The 16,613-nt window shown below is 41.6% G+C and overlaps 1 protein-coding gene across 11 annotated transcripts in view; it reads right to left on the bottom strand.

The window, feature by feature from the left end:
- The window catches only part of CDC42BPA (CDC42 binding protein kinase alpha), a 203,235-nt gene that overhangs the window by 27,506 nt on the left and 159,116 nt on the right, over positions 1-16,613 (bottom strand). For all 11 annotated transcript variants that reach the window (XM_080651309.1, XM_080651299.1, XM_080651303.1 and 8 more), the window contains 5 exons: positions 8,735-8,818; positions 5,600-5,705; positions 3,159-3,295; positions 2,352-2,491; positions 900-981 (listed from right to left, as the gene is read on the bottom strand). In XM_080651309.1, the coding sequence (XP_080507435.1) occupies positions 900-981; positions 2,352-2,491; positions 3,159-3,295; positions 5,600-5,705; positions 8,735-8,818 (549 nt within the window). The remainder of the gene's footprint in view (positions 1-899; positions 982-2,351; positions 2,492-3,158; positions 3,296-5,599; positions 5,706-8,734; positions 8,819-16,613) is intronic.

Raw genomic sequence — 16,613 nt, 5'->3', positions numbered from 1 at the left:
GACTAACTGCAAGAGGGTTATTACGTTTTTTGGGGTCTACTCTTCAGAAGGCCTGAAAAGGCCCTTTTGCTCTCCTGGAAGCCAGCCCCGGAGAGCGGGGCCAGCCTGCTGAACGGCTAGAGACCACACAGCGTTCACGGAGAAAACTGGCCGCCCAGCCAACAGCCGGCACCAGCACCCGGCTGGGAAGAGGAGGTCATTTTGGAGCTTCCAGCCCCAAATGAGCTGAATGCAGCCACATGAGGGCCCCAGGCAACACCAAAAAAACGGTACAGCTGACCCACCGGAAGCTGAAGAGTACGTCACTGTTACTTGAAGCCACTAAGTTTTGGAGTGGTTGTTGCAAAGCAGTAAAACTGGAAAAGATGTTAATTTTTAAAATGAGATTAAAACGAAAAAACTGCCAAAACCGGTTTGGCTCAGTGGATAGAGCGTCAGCCTGCGGACTGAAGGGTCCCAGGTTCGATTCCGGTCAAGGGCATGTACCTTGGTTGCAGGCACATCCCCAGTAGGAGGTGTGCAGGAGGCAGCTGATCGATGTTTCTCTCTCATCGATGTTTCTAACTCTCTATCCTTCTCCCTTCCTCTCTGTAAAAAATCAATAAAATATATTAAAAAAAAACAAAAAAAAAAAACGAAAAAACTTCTATTTTTAAAAAAATTGGGTAACTCACACTTAATCAATTTTCTGTGTGACAGTATTTATTTGAAAATTCAATTGTGATGCAAAAATATTATCCAAGAGGAAACCTAACTTAGAAGCTATACAGGAATGCTTTCCTGAGGTTTCTCAAATTTAAATATTTGCTTAGCACCATCCATCTAGTCAAGTATTGGAGAGCCAAAACATATACTCATTAAAAACAATTTAGTCATCGAATTATAACATACATACTTACTCTAAATATACAGGGTATATCTTTTCGACTTGCATGAATAACATCAGAAGCCAAGACTGAACTCACAGAAAATTCTTCATCCCTGAAGGAAAGTGAAACATTAACAATAAGTGTGTGTGGGTATGTGTGTGGTCTTGGGTGTATATCCAAATAATACATATGAAACAACACTCAAAACTGAATTGCACAAAACATCCAAATTGAATTCTTTAAAAAATTTGATTTCCCCTCCATTTCAACTGATAGTGCCATAATAATTTACCGGCAGCCCTACAGCGGCACATTACACAAGAGCTGGAAGAATTCCCGGCTCACCGAAGTGCCAAGGCCAGTCCGTTCAAGTGTACTGGGATTCGCAAATGAACCCGAGCCCCTCGCCTCCCAGGATGCACCTCAAGTGCCCTCCAGACAGCTCATCTGTCCTTTCACTGTTCCTTCAGCACCTCAAACAGATCTGCTCCACAATAATTTATTCCTGAATTTGCTTACTGGTACCATCATCCTCTTGGTTTTGGAGGCTTGACACCTTAGTGTTATCTTTTGTCTTTCTCCCTCTTTCTATATTTAGGCCCTTAGCAGACACTGTCAGATTTTCCTTGCTAATATGTCTTGAACCTATTCCTTCCTATTCCATATTCACGGGAAAGACAGTATGTTAGAGATGCCGTACGAGATGCCGGTGTGAGTCCGAGCTGAAAGCCCAGCTCTGAGGGCTGGCGGAAGACCTGGGCTGAGACAGGAGTGTGGGAGTCAGCAACGCTGCACGGCGGCGGGAGCTCTGGGAGTCAGTAAGGGGACCCAGGAGAAGGGCTGGGGCTATGAGAAGAGGAAAGGAGGGCACGGAGGGGGCAGGGTAAGACCTGAAAAACGAGGTGCTTACTTAAATGCTTACCCATGCATTATATATTCCAAGAGCCTATCTGACTGAGATTTTTATTTCCTTTCCTCACATGGAAGTTTATTCTAAGCCTTTAGGTGATGATATAAACACTATGCAGTAGGCTTCCAATACCTCAGCAACCTTTAAACTGGTCTTTTGGATGCAAACATAGCTTCTTTTCTCTGACCCCCAGGCCTCCCCACCCCAACCTGTCCTATAACTACACCTTACTTCCTATTTTTAATTATGTTACTACTAGAGGCCTGGTGCACGAATTTGTGCATGGGTGGGGTCTGGCCTGCCCACCCTGATGGGGCCTATCGGGCCGGGCTGGCCAGGGGGAGGGGCTGCAGGTGGTTGCCCAGCCGGCCCTGCCCCCTGGTCGAACTCCCAGTCGAGGGGACAATTTGCATATTAGGCTTTTATTGTATAGAATAGCAATATTAGTAAATTAGAAATTTAACATGAAATGAGATTTAAATAAAAACATGGCAACATAATTAGAAGAAAAATCACACAATTTTGATCCCCATGTTGCAAAGATACCAGTATTTTCCCCTTTGAAAGCTTACCTCATGTCAATCACTTGACTGACTACAACGCTGGGCTGCGATGCTTTTCCTTCGGCAACATCGTACAGGAAGAGTTTGAAGTCACAAACTACAGCTAATGCTCTCTGCCATCCTTTCTTCACTCCAGCTGGCTTAGGGATCTTAGGCAAACACACCAAGGAAACAACTCAAACCAAAACGTCACCCAGAGCCCATTTCACTACACACGCACCTGCGTTGTGGAAACTGAGGACAGCACACACCTGAGCAGCCTGCCACTCCGGCTGGTAAAGCAGCAGGTGGAACACATACATCATTAACAAAGTGCGAGAACACATTCTCCAATCACTGCATGACTTTGTATTCTGAACATTGTCAAATGGTACCATTTTAACGTTCACTAGGAATTCATTACAACAGCATTCACGGATTTCTTTCTAAATAGCATAAAAGTCAAATTTGGCAGTAAGATGAAATGCAGCTTACACTTAAGATGTCATTCAAGATTACAAGTAAGATTATGCCTTGATACTATCTCATACTTCATAAGCATATGCCACTCTCCAAGGCCAAGAGCTGAAGACTCTTTTTATGGAGATTTCAACATTTGTTCATTACAAGATAAAGACTGAGCAGAACATTTTAGAATTGATTTCCAAGCAAAGACAAGGTTTTTGTTTTCAAGTCATTACTTTGGGTGAAATAAAATTATTAGGTAAATTTATTTAATTTTCTGTTCAAGACTGTATTTGTAAGGTGACTGGACTGCATTTTAATCCATTAGTGAACCTTAAAAAATCAATCTAACCCCAACCGAATGACACTTACCCTGACATGACCTTCATATGCTGTTCCTATTCCTTTCTGAGGATCGATACCCAGGGGACCTTTTGTCTGTTCAGGAGGAACTGGACACGCGGTGGGAGCTTTGTTTACACAAGTTATATGACACGAGAATCCACACACTTTTGGAAGGACAAAAAAGAAACCAAGTTCAATAAAAACTCATTTTACAAAAAGAAAATCCACCAAGAATTCATTACAAGCAAGGTAAATGAATGTTTCTCTCTGAACTTATTTTTAAAAACTATTTTGTCATTTGGAGAGCTGATTTATTTGCTCAACAAAAGAATTTCAATAATGTCAGTCATTATCCATCATTCTATTCACTCAAAACTCTCAAATCTCCACTTTCCAAACTGAGCATTTTCTTTGGCTCTAAACTCAGGCATCTAACAAACTAATTAAGATAATGCAATTGAGATTTGCCACTTGGGTTGGGAGAACTAACCAAACATAGAATGCATTGTGTGGATGCTACTAATTCCCCCCTATCCAAAGTATTCACTTCAGGCCCTCTACAAGGATCCTCTACAGGGTCCTCTACCAGGGTTCTCTACAGGGTCCTCTACCAGGGTCCCCTACCAGGGTCCTCTACAGGGTCCCCTACCAGGGTCCTCTACAGGGTCTCCTACCAGGGTCCTCTACAGGATCCTCTACCAGGGTCCCCTACCAGGGTCCTCTACAGGGTCCCCTACCAGGGTCCTCTACAGGGTCTCCTACCAGGGTCCTCTACAGGATCCTCTACCAGGGTCCCCTACCAGGGTCCCTTATCAGGGTCCCCTACCAGGGTCCTCTACAGGGTCCTCTACCAGGGTCCCCTACCAGGGTCCCCTACCAGGGTCCTCTACCAGGGTCCTCTACAGGGTCCCCTACCAGGGTCCTCTACAGGGTCCTCTACAGGGTCCTCTACAGGGTCCTCTACCAGGGTCCCTTACCAGGGTCCCCTACCAGGGTCCCTTACAAGGGTCCTCTACAGGGTCCTCTACCAGGGTCCCCTACCAGGGTCCTCTACAGGGTCCCCTACCAGGGTCCTCTACCAGGGTCCTCTACAGGATCCTCTACAGGGTCCCCTACCAGGGTCCTCTACCAGGGTCCTCTACCAGGGTCCTCTACAGGGTCCTCTACCAGGGTCCTCTACAGGGTCCTCTACAGGGTCCCCTACCAGGGTCCTCTACCAGGGTCCTCTACCAGGGTCCTCTACAGGGTCCCCTACCAGGGTCCTCTACCAGGGTCCTCTACAGGGTCCCCTACCAGGGTCCTCTACAGGGTCCTCTACAGGGTCCCCTACCAGGGTCCTCTACCAGGGTCCCCTACCAGGGTCCTCTACAGGGTCCTCTACAGGGTCCTCTACCAGGGTCCTCTACCAGGGTCCTCTACCAGGGTCCTCTACAGGGTCCCCTACCAGGGTCCTCTACAGGGTCCCCTACCAGGGTCCTCTACAGGATCCTCTACAAGGGCCCTCTACAGGGTCCTCTCAAGGGCCCACTACCAGGGTCCTCTACACGCATCTGCTGGAGACCGACAACCTTCCTTCAAGGTCCCTCCCAACCCTAATGGCAAGAAACGGAAATTATATCAGAATTTGAATCAGTAACGATTTCCTTATCTTTTCATAGTGAGCAGTAAATTATATATGAGGTATTGGTATAGTTGCAAGTCTCATGTGACTGTAAAAAAGCATATTTCTAAAATATACACAAATACTATATTCTGTTATAATTTAGATCATTTTCATTTCCGAAGTCATAGGAAAAATAAAGTGATGCCCAAATAAATACACTGTTTTCTTTTCAAACGACCTCTGCTCTCTCATCTCTCAGAATGTGGGCTCCGTGAGGGCAGGATCTGTGTTCCGCCGCCCCCGCCGCCCGCCCCATCCACCACTGCATGCCCGGTGCCCAGAAGCACAGAGCGGCCATTCCATAAACAGTGACGATGAATCAGTGATGGTAGGGAAAACCTCTGCAGTAATACTAGAAATAAAATGCCTTTAGAGGCATAGTGGCAAGACATTTGATATTTCTAAAAAGATACTGCATTGTCTACTTTCCAATAACAATTTATATGATCAATTAAAGAAGGTTAAAATTAAATGAACAGATTCAACGATAACTTTCATGTCTTTGCCACATGTATTAATGGTTTTTCGAAACCACAAAATCATCTGAATAATAAAATAAAGATGAATAAGACATTTAAATATATCTCCCCTGAGAAAACGCTTCTGGGGACCAGCCGTCTAGTTTCTCTAATATTCAACAGACTTCCGCAAGGTGCTCATTTTATTGTCTCTCTTCCTGTTATGCAAAGAAAAGCAAATGATTAAGTAAAACAAACATTTACATACCTTGTGAAAAGAATACAGTTACCGTTTAGGTGGTAGCTGTTAGGACTCTAGTCACATTTTCTTACCATTTTATTCTTACCTTCACAGGCGCAGCCCTGCCGGATGAGCCCCACCATCACAGAGGTGCACTGGTGACACTTGGTGGGGGTCGTAAAAGATTTGACAAAAAACTGGTGAGTCTTGCGCTGCAAAGCAAATGGATAAAACATACACAGACTGTTTCCTTCCAAAAATGTAACATCAAGCGACGCATCACATAATATCTGATTAAATGACTGAATGCGGTTTTTAAATATAGGTTTAAATTTAACCGTGTTTTACTGCATCAAACACAGAAAATATTGTATGACAACATAAAATCTTCTGTATTATGATTTAAAACATCTATTGGATTTGTATAAGTTGTGTGTTGTTTTCTTATATTGTAAATAGATGTTTCAAGGCTGACCTTTGCAAACATTTCTCTATAAAAATACACGGTGTGTATGTGGATAGTTTTTATTAGTAATAAATGAAAAGGATATTTAAAAAATGATAGGAAATAAATATGTCACTATCATAAGAAAAAACAAAAACAACAAAAACATACACATTGGTTATTTAAAGATTTTTCATACGTTGAGTCTCTGGGCCCCACACCAGCTACTGGAGTTTCTATACAGGAGTAAAATGAATTATTTTCCTTTCTCACCATATAGTTCTATAATCTATGCTCTTTAAATATTTTTATTAGGAATATTGAGCTGGGTTATGATAAAATAAAATAAGTTATGATAATCAATTGCTCTTGAATTGACACTTGAAAAGTTATAAACTAGCTTTTATAACTAAAATTTTATAATTAAAATTTTGATTTCAGGATTTTTGTCAATTCTTCAAATTACTCTTTAGCAGAGTTAAGTGAAATCTTGCATGTTTATATCTGAAATAAAGAAATTTAACATGCATTCAGACCTCCTCAGGAAGAACAAAGAGTAATTAAAAATTCTTGCCTTATTATAAATCATGTATTTGATTTTTCTGGGACCAAGAACAAATCACAAGCTTAAAAAATCTGTTTCCTCCCATGGGATCGGGCAGTATTACACTTGACCACACGAAAATACATACGTATTATTCTAGAGGCAGGTGGCAGCTGACATTTCTTACTGAAAACCCAGAAGTTAAAATTCTCCAAGCCTTGTCTTGAGCCATGTGATGGTAAATCAATGTAAGAATTTAGTTCTCCAGAATCCTCCTTCCCTCTCCTAATTAAGTCTCAGCACGTCTTAGTAATGAATGCATTATAACTGCCTTTCCTTCACTCATTATGTGAACTCAGAAGCAAATTACTTAATTCCTTTGTGTCTCACTTTTCTCATTACTTCTCTCTTATAAGTGTGATCCAGTTAAACTAGTAAGAACTTTATTCTATATTCCAATAATATGTGAATACTGATGAAAAACGGTTATGAAGTATTCACTCTAGTTGAGACTAACTTCTCATAAAAAAAACTAAGGAGAATATTCAAAGCTTTAAAATTTAAGTTAAAAATATATTTTACTTTTCTCAGCTGTGATATGGGATTTACATACCACAGAAGAAACTCTTTAAAGAAAAACAAGAAATCACCGCCTGGCTGTAGTGGCTCAGTTGGTTGAGCGTCATCTAAGGAACCGAAAAGTCACTGGTTCAATTCCTGGTCAGGGCACATGCCCAGGTTGTGGGCTCAATTCCCAACAGGGGGCTTGCAGGAGGCAGCTCATCAATAATTCTCTTTCATCAATGACGTTTTCATCTCTCTTTCCCTCTCCCTTCCTATCTCTAAAATCAATAGAAACTTATTTAAAAAATAAAAACCAAGAAATCATTTTATATAGAAGAATGAACTATCAGAGCATTGGGGACTTGGAATGAGGTGAGACTCCCAAATTTAGAGCAATCATGGGCTCTGGTTCAACCTCAAACCATTCTATTCCAGACGTTTCCCAGGACCCTGGTCAGTTCCAAAGAGGCACTGGGATGTGACTCTGTTCTAAGCAGGACAGGTTATCTATATGCTAATTCCTCTGATTGCTCTTATGCGGACCAAGCACCGACCCAGGTGCAAAACGCTATGCCAGTACTTCACATGCATCATCTGATGTGATGGACACAATGCCGAGAAAGGTAGGTATTATTTCCGTAGACAGATGAAGAAACTCAAACTCAGAGAGAATAAATACGTTTCTGTCTGACGCTGCCAGCTCTGAAAGTCTCATAATATAAAAACAGGTAGAATATGATCCTAAAAAGACCTAGGACTACAGAAGACATGGTTAGGTCAAGACTAGGGGCATCCATGCCTGTGAATAAAATACAAATACCTAATTTGTTAGCATCATATAAAATTTTGCTCGTTTCTCCTGAATTCTAATTTTTACTCTTAATTTTTTGCTCTTTAAGGAACCATCAAGAGTAAATCTGCTAGTGCTAAAATCTTTTAATCCTTTCAGTTTTCCAATTTCTAGAATTTCTTTGTAGGAGCTTGAGATAAGCAATTAAATCTGCATGTTCTACCATATACAACACTTTAGTCACAGTCACATTAAATAGAATGAAAAGATGAAAATTCGCCTGAATTTTTCACTATTTCTTTTTTTTGGTGCTTTATTAACCTCAACCTTAGATTCTTCCAAAAGTGACCTCTACTTAATACCGTTCTTACAACACATCCTCCAAGCACTCCTCCTCACTCTAACAAACTTCATAACACTGAATTTAAGAAAATGGAAGCCCTAGCCAATTTGGCTCAGTGGATTGAGCGTAGGCCTGCACACTGATGGGCTGGTCCCAGGTTTGATTCTGGTCTAGGGCACGTGCCGGGGCTGTGAGCTCGATCCCCAGTAGGGGGCGTGTAGGTGGCAGCCGATCAATGATTCTCTCTCATCACTGATGTTTCTATCGCTCTCTCCCTCTCCCTTCCTCTCTGAAAGGAATAAAAATATATTTAAAAAGAAAAAGATGGAAGAACAACAAAACAAACTTTGGACATTCCTTTTACCTTTCTCAAGGGTGATTATTTCCATTCATACACAATTTATTTTCTTTCCAAACTTTCATGTTTGTAATTTTAAGGAAACCAATAGCAAAAAAGAAAAAAAATCACAGGAAATAAAAAAAGCAGAAGAAACCCATTTTCACTTTGTGTGTTTTTTTCTTTTCAGAACACAACAGACTATAAGTAGACTGTACCTTAGATGGAAAGCCAGTTGAACCAGGGCATGACTTTTTCTTTAAGGTTGGTGTGTGAACTGGAAGTGGAGAACTGTCTACAGTCTGAATCCAGGGGCAAAAAAGAAATAAATGTTATAAGAAACTCCATCTGTTTTTAGCATTACTAGAAATAAATAAAAGTAAATAAAGCCAAGGAAAACATTAATAAGGCAAAATAGATCTCAATGAAGCTAAAATTCTCATAATGTTGATAATTTAAATTTCTGTCTGCAATATCTACAAGTGAAATATTAATAAAAATTATTTCAGTTTGGAAATATAAGAAATTTGGAAAAGATAATCCACCAAAGAACACAAAAAATGTCATAGCATGTAGCCTATAAAAATGAGGATATGCATTTTCACGTTCATCTAAAAATGCTACATTAATTCTAAAAAGCATCTGAAAGAGTTTTTAGCAAAATTTATAATCAAAATATTTAGAAGATTCTTTTAACTCCTTGATTTCTATATACGGAATGCATATTACATATATGAAATATAATTCTGTGGAATATATATATATATATATATATATATATATATATATATGTATGTATATATGGAGAGAGAGAGAGAGAGATTGAATGATTAGTGGAATTTCTGTGCAGAAATCACTTTCCAAAGAAGGAAGTTAGATTATTACTACTGGGATCCAGAATTTACATATATATGTAGTTACAAGCCATATCTTTATTTTATGGGGAATTGTTGTAAGGTATTTCCTTGAATAAAAGGAAACAGTGATTTTACTGGATGTTATTGTGGAAAAAATAGAGATATTACTTGATTAGCAAAGTGAAAAAAAAAAGACATGACAAATGACTTCCTATTAGGATGTTAAGCAAGCAAACGAGAGGAAAAAGCTAGCTGTATATAAAGGCATAGAACATTCTAAAATATTAAGAGAAAAATGGATGGGCTCTCTTTGCTTTTGTTAGTGTACAACCTCCAAAATCAGAATATTTTATATATATTATAGCCTTCAAATGGAATTCAGTTAAGTTTCTCAGAGTTTTCTACTTAATTGTGAATTTTATTCTAAATTACATTTAAATAACTGGAAGAAGTTTTTAATCCAATTTATAATTTAACATTTAAAAAGACAAATATGAAAAACAACACTGAAAACCTTTATAAAAGTTAATAAAAATAATTCATACAAAATAAAATTGTCATTAGAATTTATATAAAAAGTCCAAGAGAAGTTTTTAGAATTAAAAGGAGTGAAGCAAGGGCACTGGATACAAGAACAACAGAATTCATAAAGACCAGCAATGCCTAATTAATAAAATATACTTTAGAAAAGATCCCCTTCACTAGAGCAACAAAGGCTTGCAGGAACCTAGGACAAACCAAGCAGGCAATATGGAGTATCCCCATGAAATATAACTTCTGAAGAAAATGCAAGAATATCTAAATACGTATACCATGTTCATAGATGGAATGACCCAATATCACGAAGATGGCAATTCAAATTCAATTAAAAGCCCCACCTGGCATCTGACAAACTGATCTTAAATGTCATATGTAAAACTAAAGAGTCAAAAAGAAAAGGAAGAAGAAGACTAAGATGGGTGGGAGCAAGAGTGGGATACCATGCCAGGTATCAGGAACTACTTTAGGGCTATAGTAATTAAGACAATGTACTGTTGGTGCAGAAAAAGACAAAAAGAACAATGAAAGAGAATAAAGAACCCTCAAACAGACCCATTTATATAAAGCAGAGACAGTTTTACAAGTCAATCGGGGAAATATAGGACAGTTGGTTGTTCATATGAGAAAAATATATTAGAACCTCATTTCCTATAATACGCAATAATAAATTTCAGTTTAATTAAAGTCCTAAACATTTCAATAATATTTTTTAGCTTTTAGAAGAAAATGTGGAGGAAACTTTTTATAATTGCTGCGAAGGGAAGACATGTTTTAAAAAGACAACAAGCAGAATTCATAAAGAAAAAGATTGATAAATGTGACTATTTTAAAATAAAAATTGTTGCAAGACAAAAAAATACCACAAATAACATTTAAAAATAAGCCACAGACTAGAAGAAAATATCTGCAATGCATATAGCCAGCTAAAGATTAATATCCAGAATATATACAGAATACTTACAAAATAATAGAAAAAATAATTCAACAGAACAATGGACAAAAGACTTGAACAGGCAAATCACCAATGACCAATAAACTATGTAAAAAGATGCTCAATAACACTTGAAATCAGAAAATGCAAATTAAAACAAAAATGCCACTCCATACCCAACAAATTGGCAAAAGTTAACCAGTTAACTGCCACACGTCCAAAATGGAAACCATCTCCACAATGTCTATAGACACTTATGGCGTACAAAGGGTTAATATCTCACAGTACCAAGGGTTGGCGAGGATGTGGGAAAATAGGGAACACACACCCTGCTGGGGGGAGTGAAAACAGGTCCAATCACGGTGGAAAATAATTTGGCAAGACCTCGTTCAAGTTGAAAATGCATATAGCGCACAACCCAGCAATTCCATTGCAGGCAGATACGCTAAACAAACCGCACAGGTCGCTATTAGGATGTTCCGTTCAGCACTGCTTGTAACAACAAAAAACTGGAAACAACCTACATATCCAACAATAGGAGATTAGCTGTGGTGTTTCACACAATAAAATGTTATGCAGCAATTATAATGTCTGAGCTAAATGGACATGTATCTGTATGAGTAAACCTCAAAAGCACGCTGAATGAAAAAAGTTACACATAAAACCAAGGACGAGAGGATACACTTCAATGTCGGGTGTTTAGATATGCCTGGGAAAGAGATGGGGGGATAGAACAGGGAAGGGTGTTTCAATTCAGTTATCTATTTTCTTTCTTTGAATACAAATTTGAAAAAAGAAGACAAAATGATCACATCTGTTAAATCTGTGGATGGTGGTTACATGGGTGTTTCTTATTATTCTTTATGTGATGGGAATATTTCAACATTAAAGTAAAAATATATAAAGTATTTTAAAGATAAATAATAAGCAGAGGGTCTCACCGCCCAGCCTGAGACAGGCTATCACGGGGCTGCACAAAAACCAAGGGGGAAGCTGACTACAGCCCACGCTCGACCTCAGACAGCCCTCTCCTGGGCCCTCACACAGCTCTGGAGACAGCGGGAAGCAGAGACGCACCAGCACCAGGGTGCTGAGCGAGGAACGGGGCTGCCTGGAGCAGGATGGCGGTCACGGAGGCACACACACCTCTGACTTGTTGAGAAAACTATCTTGAGGAAATTGGCCCATTGGCTGTTTTAAACCACCGATGGACGTGAAGTGCAAATACAAGTGTGTCTGCGCTAAGCAAAGGCAGGGGTTACTTGCATGCCATCACTCATTCAGCAGTTAGAACAAACTGCTCAGTTGCCAGCAGTGGCAATTTCCAGTCTGGGCTCATGAGTCCCGCCTATTAGATTGATGAAGAGCGAGAATGGCACTGCCACTACCCGAGCCTGCCGTTTGCAGATGACAACTCCACATTCACATGACTCTGTTCTGCATCGTTCTCCACGTACAATGAAGGCTGTCTTCGTGATTAACCACATCTTCTGGCTACTTCAAGTTGACTTCTGGGGGGCAATTTTCTACTTTAGCTTTATACTTCTATCTGCATTTCCGGTCAAATGTCATGGTCTCCAATACACTATGCCTTATTACACAGTGTGTCTGATTAAAAGAGAGTCCGATTTCCCTTGTTTTTGCAACTCCCCCTTTTCTGACACAAGGGAAACGCTGGGGAGCACACTGCTCCATGAGGCACCCGAACTGGCTCAGCTTCACTAGCGGGGCAAGGAGAGGTGGACCTTGACTGGGTGTGAATCCTGACGTTCGGTTTCCGCACATATGTGCTCTCAACGGGATCAGCCTAGGAAAGTAAGTCGGGGAAAAACAAAACCCCAAGAAATCACGTTCAACAATGTGCAGCTCGTAGCATTTCTGAAGGCACAACCCTAACCTTCCTGAGAAGGGAGGGTTACCAACTTCAGTGTGGATCCTCGCAATAGGGATGTGTCATCATACAAAAGCGTAACCACGAGCTTTAATGAAAACCAAGGTTAAGATAACAATGTTAACAAAATGCTCTGATTCCCGATGTTGATCTCTTACTTGGAGCACTGATCTCTACTTGTATTCCACACGACACTGTTGTATGTTACAAAAGAAACCATGCATGTGAAATAAATGCAGGGTATTCAGTAGGGATACACACTGCAGAGAGAGAACTGTGTCCTAGGCGGAGTGGAATCTGGTCCCCTCCCAGGCATTAGTTGAAAGCAAAAGAAACTGACCTATTAGCTTTGTGCTTATTGCTTCTTATTTGCAGCAGTAGAAACGCCAGCACTTATATTCAGCTGCACACTTTCAACCAAGTAGTTTCAGAAACTGAAAATGCTTTGGGTTAAAATTTAGCATGAGAGACCTTACTATTAACACAACGATTAATGATATATTCAGTTTGGCCATTTTCAAAATTACTAGGACTGAGTTTTTTAAATGAAAGGAATGGAGGTAATTTGGAAAGAAGGTTAGGAATTTTTTTTTTAAATCAGTGGTACAGCAAGGACCATCAGAAGCTACAACCAATGAAAAGAGCATCAGCATAGGCATTTTAATAAGCACTTACAACGTTTTCTTTTTCTTTCTCATTACCATGGTTACTATTTTAGGGGCTGACTAGGAGCTGCAAACACGGTGGCAGCTTTCTGCTGGCGCCCACCTAGGGCCCCCCATGGTGTGGGCATGGGCAGGCCACAGGCAAGGCTTCGGTGGGCTGGTGAACATGGCCACCCCCCAGGCCTTACACCATCATTAGAGTTGGGAGAAGGGGAGGAAGAAGGGTCCCATGAGGACAGCTCGGGGCACGGAGCAGCAGCTACTCACAACAGCTAGGAAGGATTCTCAGTCTTTCAAAACGGGATGTCCTGAACTGTAGCCCACCAGCTGGTGTGTGCCGTGTGGCTAATTCCCCACCACGCACTGCCTCCCGCAGTGGACAGCCAGTGCCTCCCGCAGTGGGACAGCCAGTGCCTCCCGCAGTGGGACAGCCAGTGCCTCCCGCAGTGGGCCAGCCAGTGCCTCCCGCAGTGGGACAGCCAGTGCCTCCCGCAGTGGGACAGCCAGTGCCTCCCGCAGTGGGACAGCCAGTGCCTCCCGCAGTGGGACAGCCAGTGCCTCCCGCAGTGGGACAGCCAGTGCCTCCCACAGTGGGACAGCCAGTGCCCCCCGCAGTGGGACAGCCAGTGCCCCCCGCAGTGGGACAGCCAGTGCCCCCCGCAGTGGGACAGCCAGTGCCCCCCGCAGTGGGACAGCCAGTGCCCCCCGCAGTGGGACAGCCAGTGCCTCCCGCAGTGGGACAGCCAGTGCCTCCCGCAGTGGGACAGCCACTGCCTCCTGCAGCTGTGCCTCCCACAGTGGGACAGCCAGTGCCTCCTGCAGTTGTGCCTCCCGCAGTGGGACAGCCAGTGCCTCCTGCAGCTGTGCCTCCCGCAGTGGAACAGCCGCCAGAATCCCTTCGACTCCAAATGCAGTGCTCTCCCAGCTGGCCCAGAGACAGCGACTCGAGGCTGAGCGATCTTATCTCCTTCCTGACAATGAACTCGACCAGGAATGAGAGAATAAAAGAAAGAACAAAATGTGACTCAAGACAAATTTTACCCCTTTCACGATTTTACTCAGGAATAGTCATGGAGAAGATCATCAGTTTAAATTATTCATCTGAAATATGATCCTAATTTGGGAGTAAGGCAAAAATAAATGTCTTACTTCCTAAAAAATCTCTTCCTTCTAGTTTCTGTAAGATTCTATAAATTGTAAGCTAAGTAAGAGTCTACTGGGGGAAGGAGGTTAAATTAAAATGGAATTGATAAGCAAAGTAGTATTGATACATTTTACACTAATAAGAACTTAAACGGACTCAACTATCTCAAAGTTTTAAAGAAGTTTGCAAGTAGGAGATTTGTTATGTGCAAAAACTTGGACCATCTTGAGAAAATTTAAGTTTCTGACCAGCCACACAAAAGCCTTTAGCCCACAGCTTGACTGAAAGACATAAAAATCAGATGTGTTCCTGTGTGAAGGAAATGCTGTTAACAGGACTGAATAGGCAATATAGTGGCTTTGTGCTTCTGGGTCCAATTACTTTAAAAACTTCAAGAATGAGAAAGGCAAGAGCTTGATGCTTCCAAGAATCCTGGCTGACATGTGAAAGCAGGTCTGCTCTCAGAGCCGCTGAGCACACGGAGAGAAGTGAGCGCGTGCTTTCCATCCATTCTTGTGCTGAGATCAGAGCACACTGCCGAAGACATTATGGGAGGTGCTCTAACGGGAGGCTCACTTCACCAAAGTCATCTCCCAGAATCAGCGGTCGCCCTGCCCCAGAGTTGGTTGTTAAAGTCAGCATGTTTCATGACCCTATGAAAATGTGACGCTATGACAGTGTGATACTGGGCAAAGGGAAAATACACCAACACAGTTTAATCTGTAATTACACCAATAAGTGACTCTTAACGAACTCTTGAGGCTTTTAACGCATATCTCTTGGCCCTTCTGAAGAATTATTGTCATTTATGAAAGTCTTTGTCTCCTAACAAGTTTTTACTCATCAATGAAAATAAAACAATAAAAATGAGACTATATTTTTAAATGAATTTCTTAGCTGTATGAGGTAAAAACTCCTTATTCAGAAGTGAAAAAAAACGTTTAAATTTTAAAAATAACCCAATACCACACTGTAATAAAATAGGCCAGCGATTTTCAACTGGTGTGCCACAAGAACTTTCAGAACAAGCGATCCCTGACTCTTTAGTCACGGGCACAGATTTCTTTTCTCTTAGATTGCCAGATTAAAAAGAAAAGACAACAGCCAAATAACAATAGCTGACCAATGTGAATAAACCAAAATTACACCTATTTTTTTGGTCAGATAGGCAAAAAATATAATACATTTATATTAGTAACTAGAGGCCCGGTGCACAAAATTTGTGCACGGGGGGGGGGGGTGTGTTCCTCAGCCCAGCCTGCACCCTCTCCAATCTGGGACATCCCTCTCACAATCCAGGACTACTGGCTCCCAACCGCTCACCTGCCTGCCTGCCTGATTGCCCCTAACCACTTCTGCCTGCCAGCCTGATCACCCCCTAACCACTCCCCTGCCAGCCTGATTGATACCTAACTGCTCCCCTGCAGGCCCGATTGCCCCTGTCTTCCCCTGAAGGCCTGGTCCCCCCCAAAACTGCCCTCCCCTCCAGGCCTTTCCCCCCCAACTACCCTCCCCTGCAGGCCTCGTTGCTCTCAACTGCCCTCCCCTGCCGGCCCGGTCACCCCTAATTGCTCTCCCCTGCAGGCCTGATCACCCCCAACTGTCCTCCCCTGCAGGCCTGGTCTCCCCCAACTGCCCTCCTCTGCCGGCCCAGTCACCCCTAACTGCCCACAACTGCCCTCCCCTGCAGGCCATCTTGTGTCCACATGGGGGCAGCCATCTTTGACCACATGGGGGCAACCATCTTGTGTATTGGAGTGACGGTCAATTTGCATATTACTCTTTTATTAGCTAGGATTAGTTTACTTGTGCCATTAGATGAAAAAGGTTGAAAATCGCTAAAATAGAATAATAATTACCCTACTAGCTTTATTGAGCTGTATGCTCTTAAAGTAAAAATAAATTCGAGATCAAACAAAATCAAGTTACTTTTGTATATAAAAAAATTCAAAACAAATAAAAACATTGCAATAATATTTTGAGATGGCACCAATTAAGCATACTAAAAAGTTAAACTATGCCATGTACAATGATAGCCTGAATTTTTTAAAAAATATGACTATATAGGT

The sequence above is a fragment of the Plecotus auritus genome (genome assembly GCF_963455305.1).
Source record: "Plecotus auritus genome assembly, chromosome: 14".
Lineage (NCBI taxonomy): Eukaryota > Metazoa > Chordata > Mammalia > Chiroptera > Vespertilionidae > Plecotus > Plecotus auritus.
This window is presented reverse-complemented; position numbering and strand designations above follow the sequence as displayed.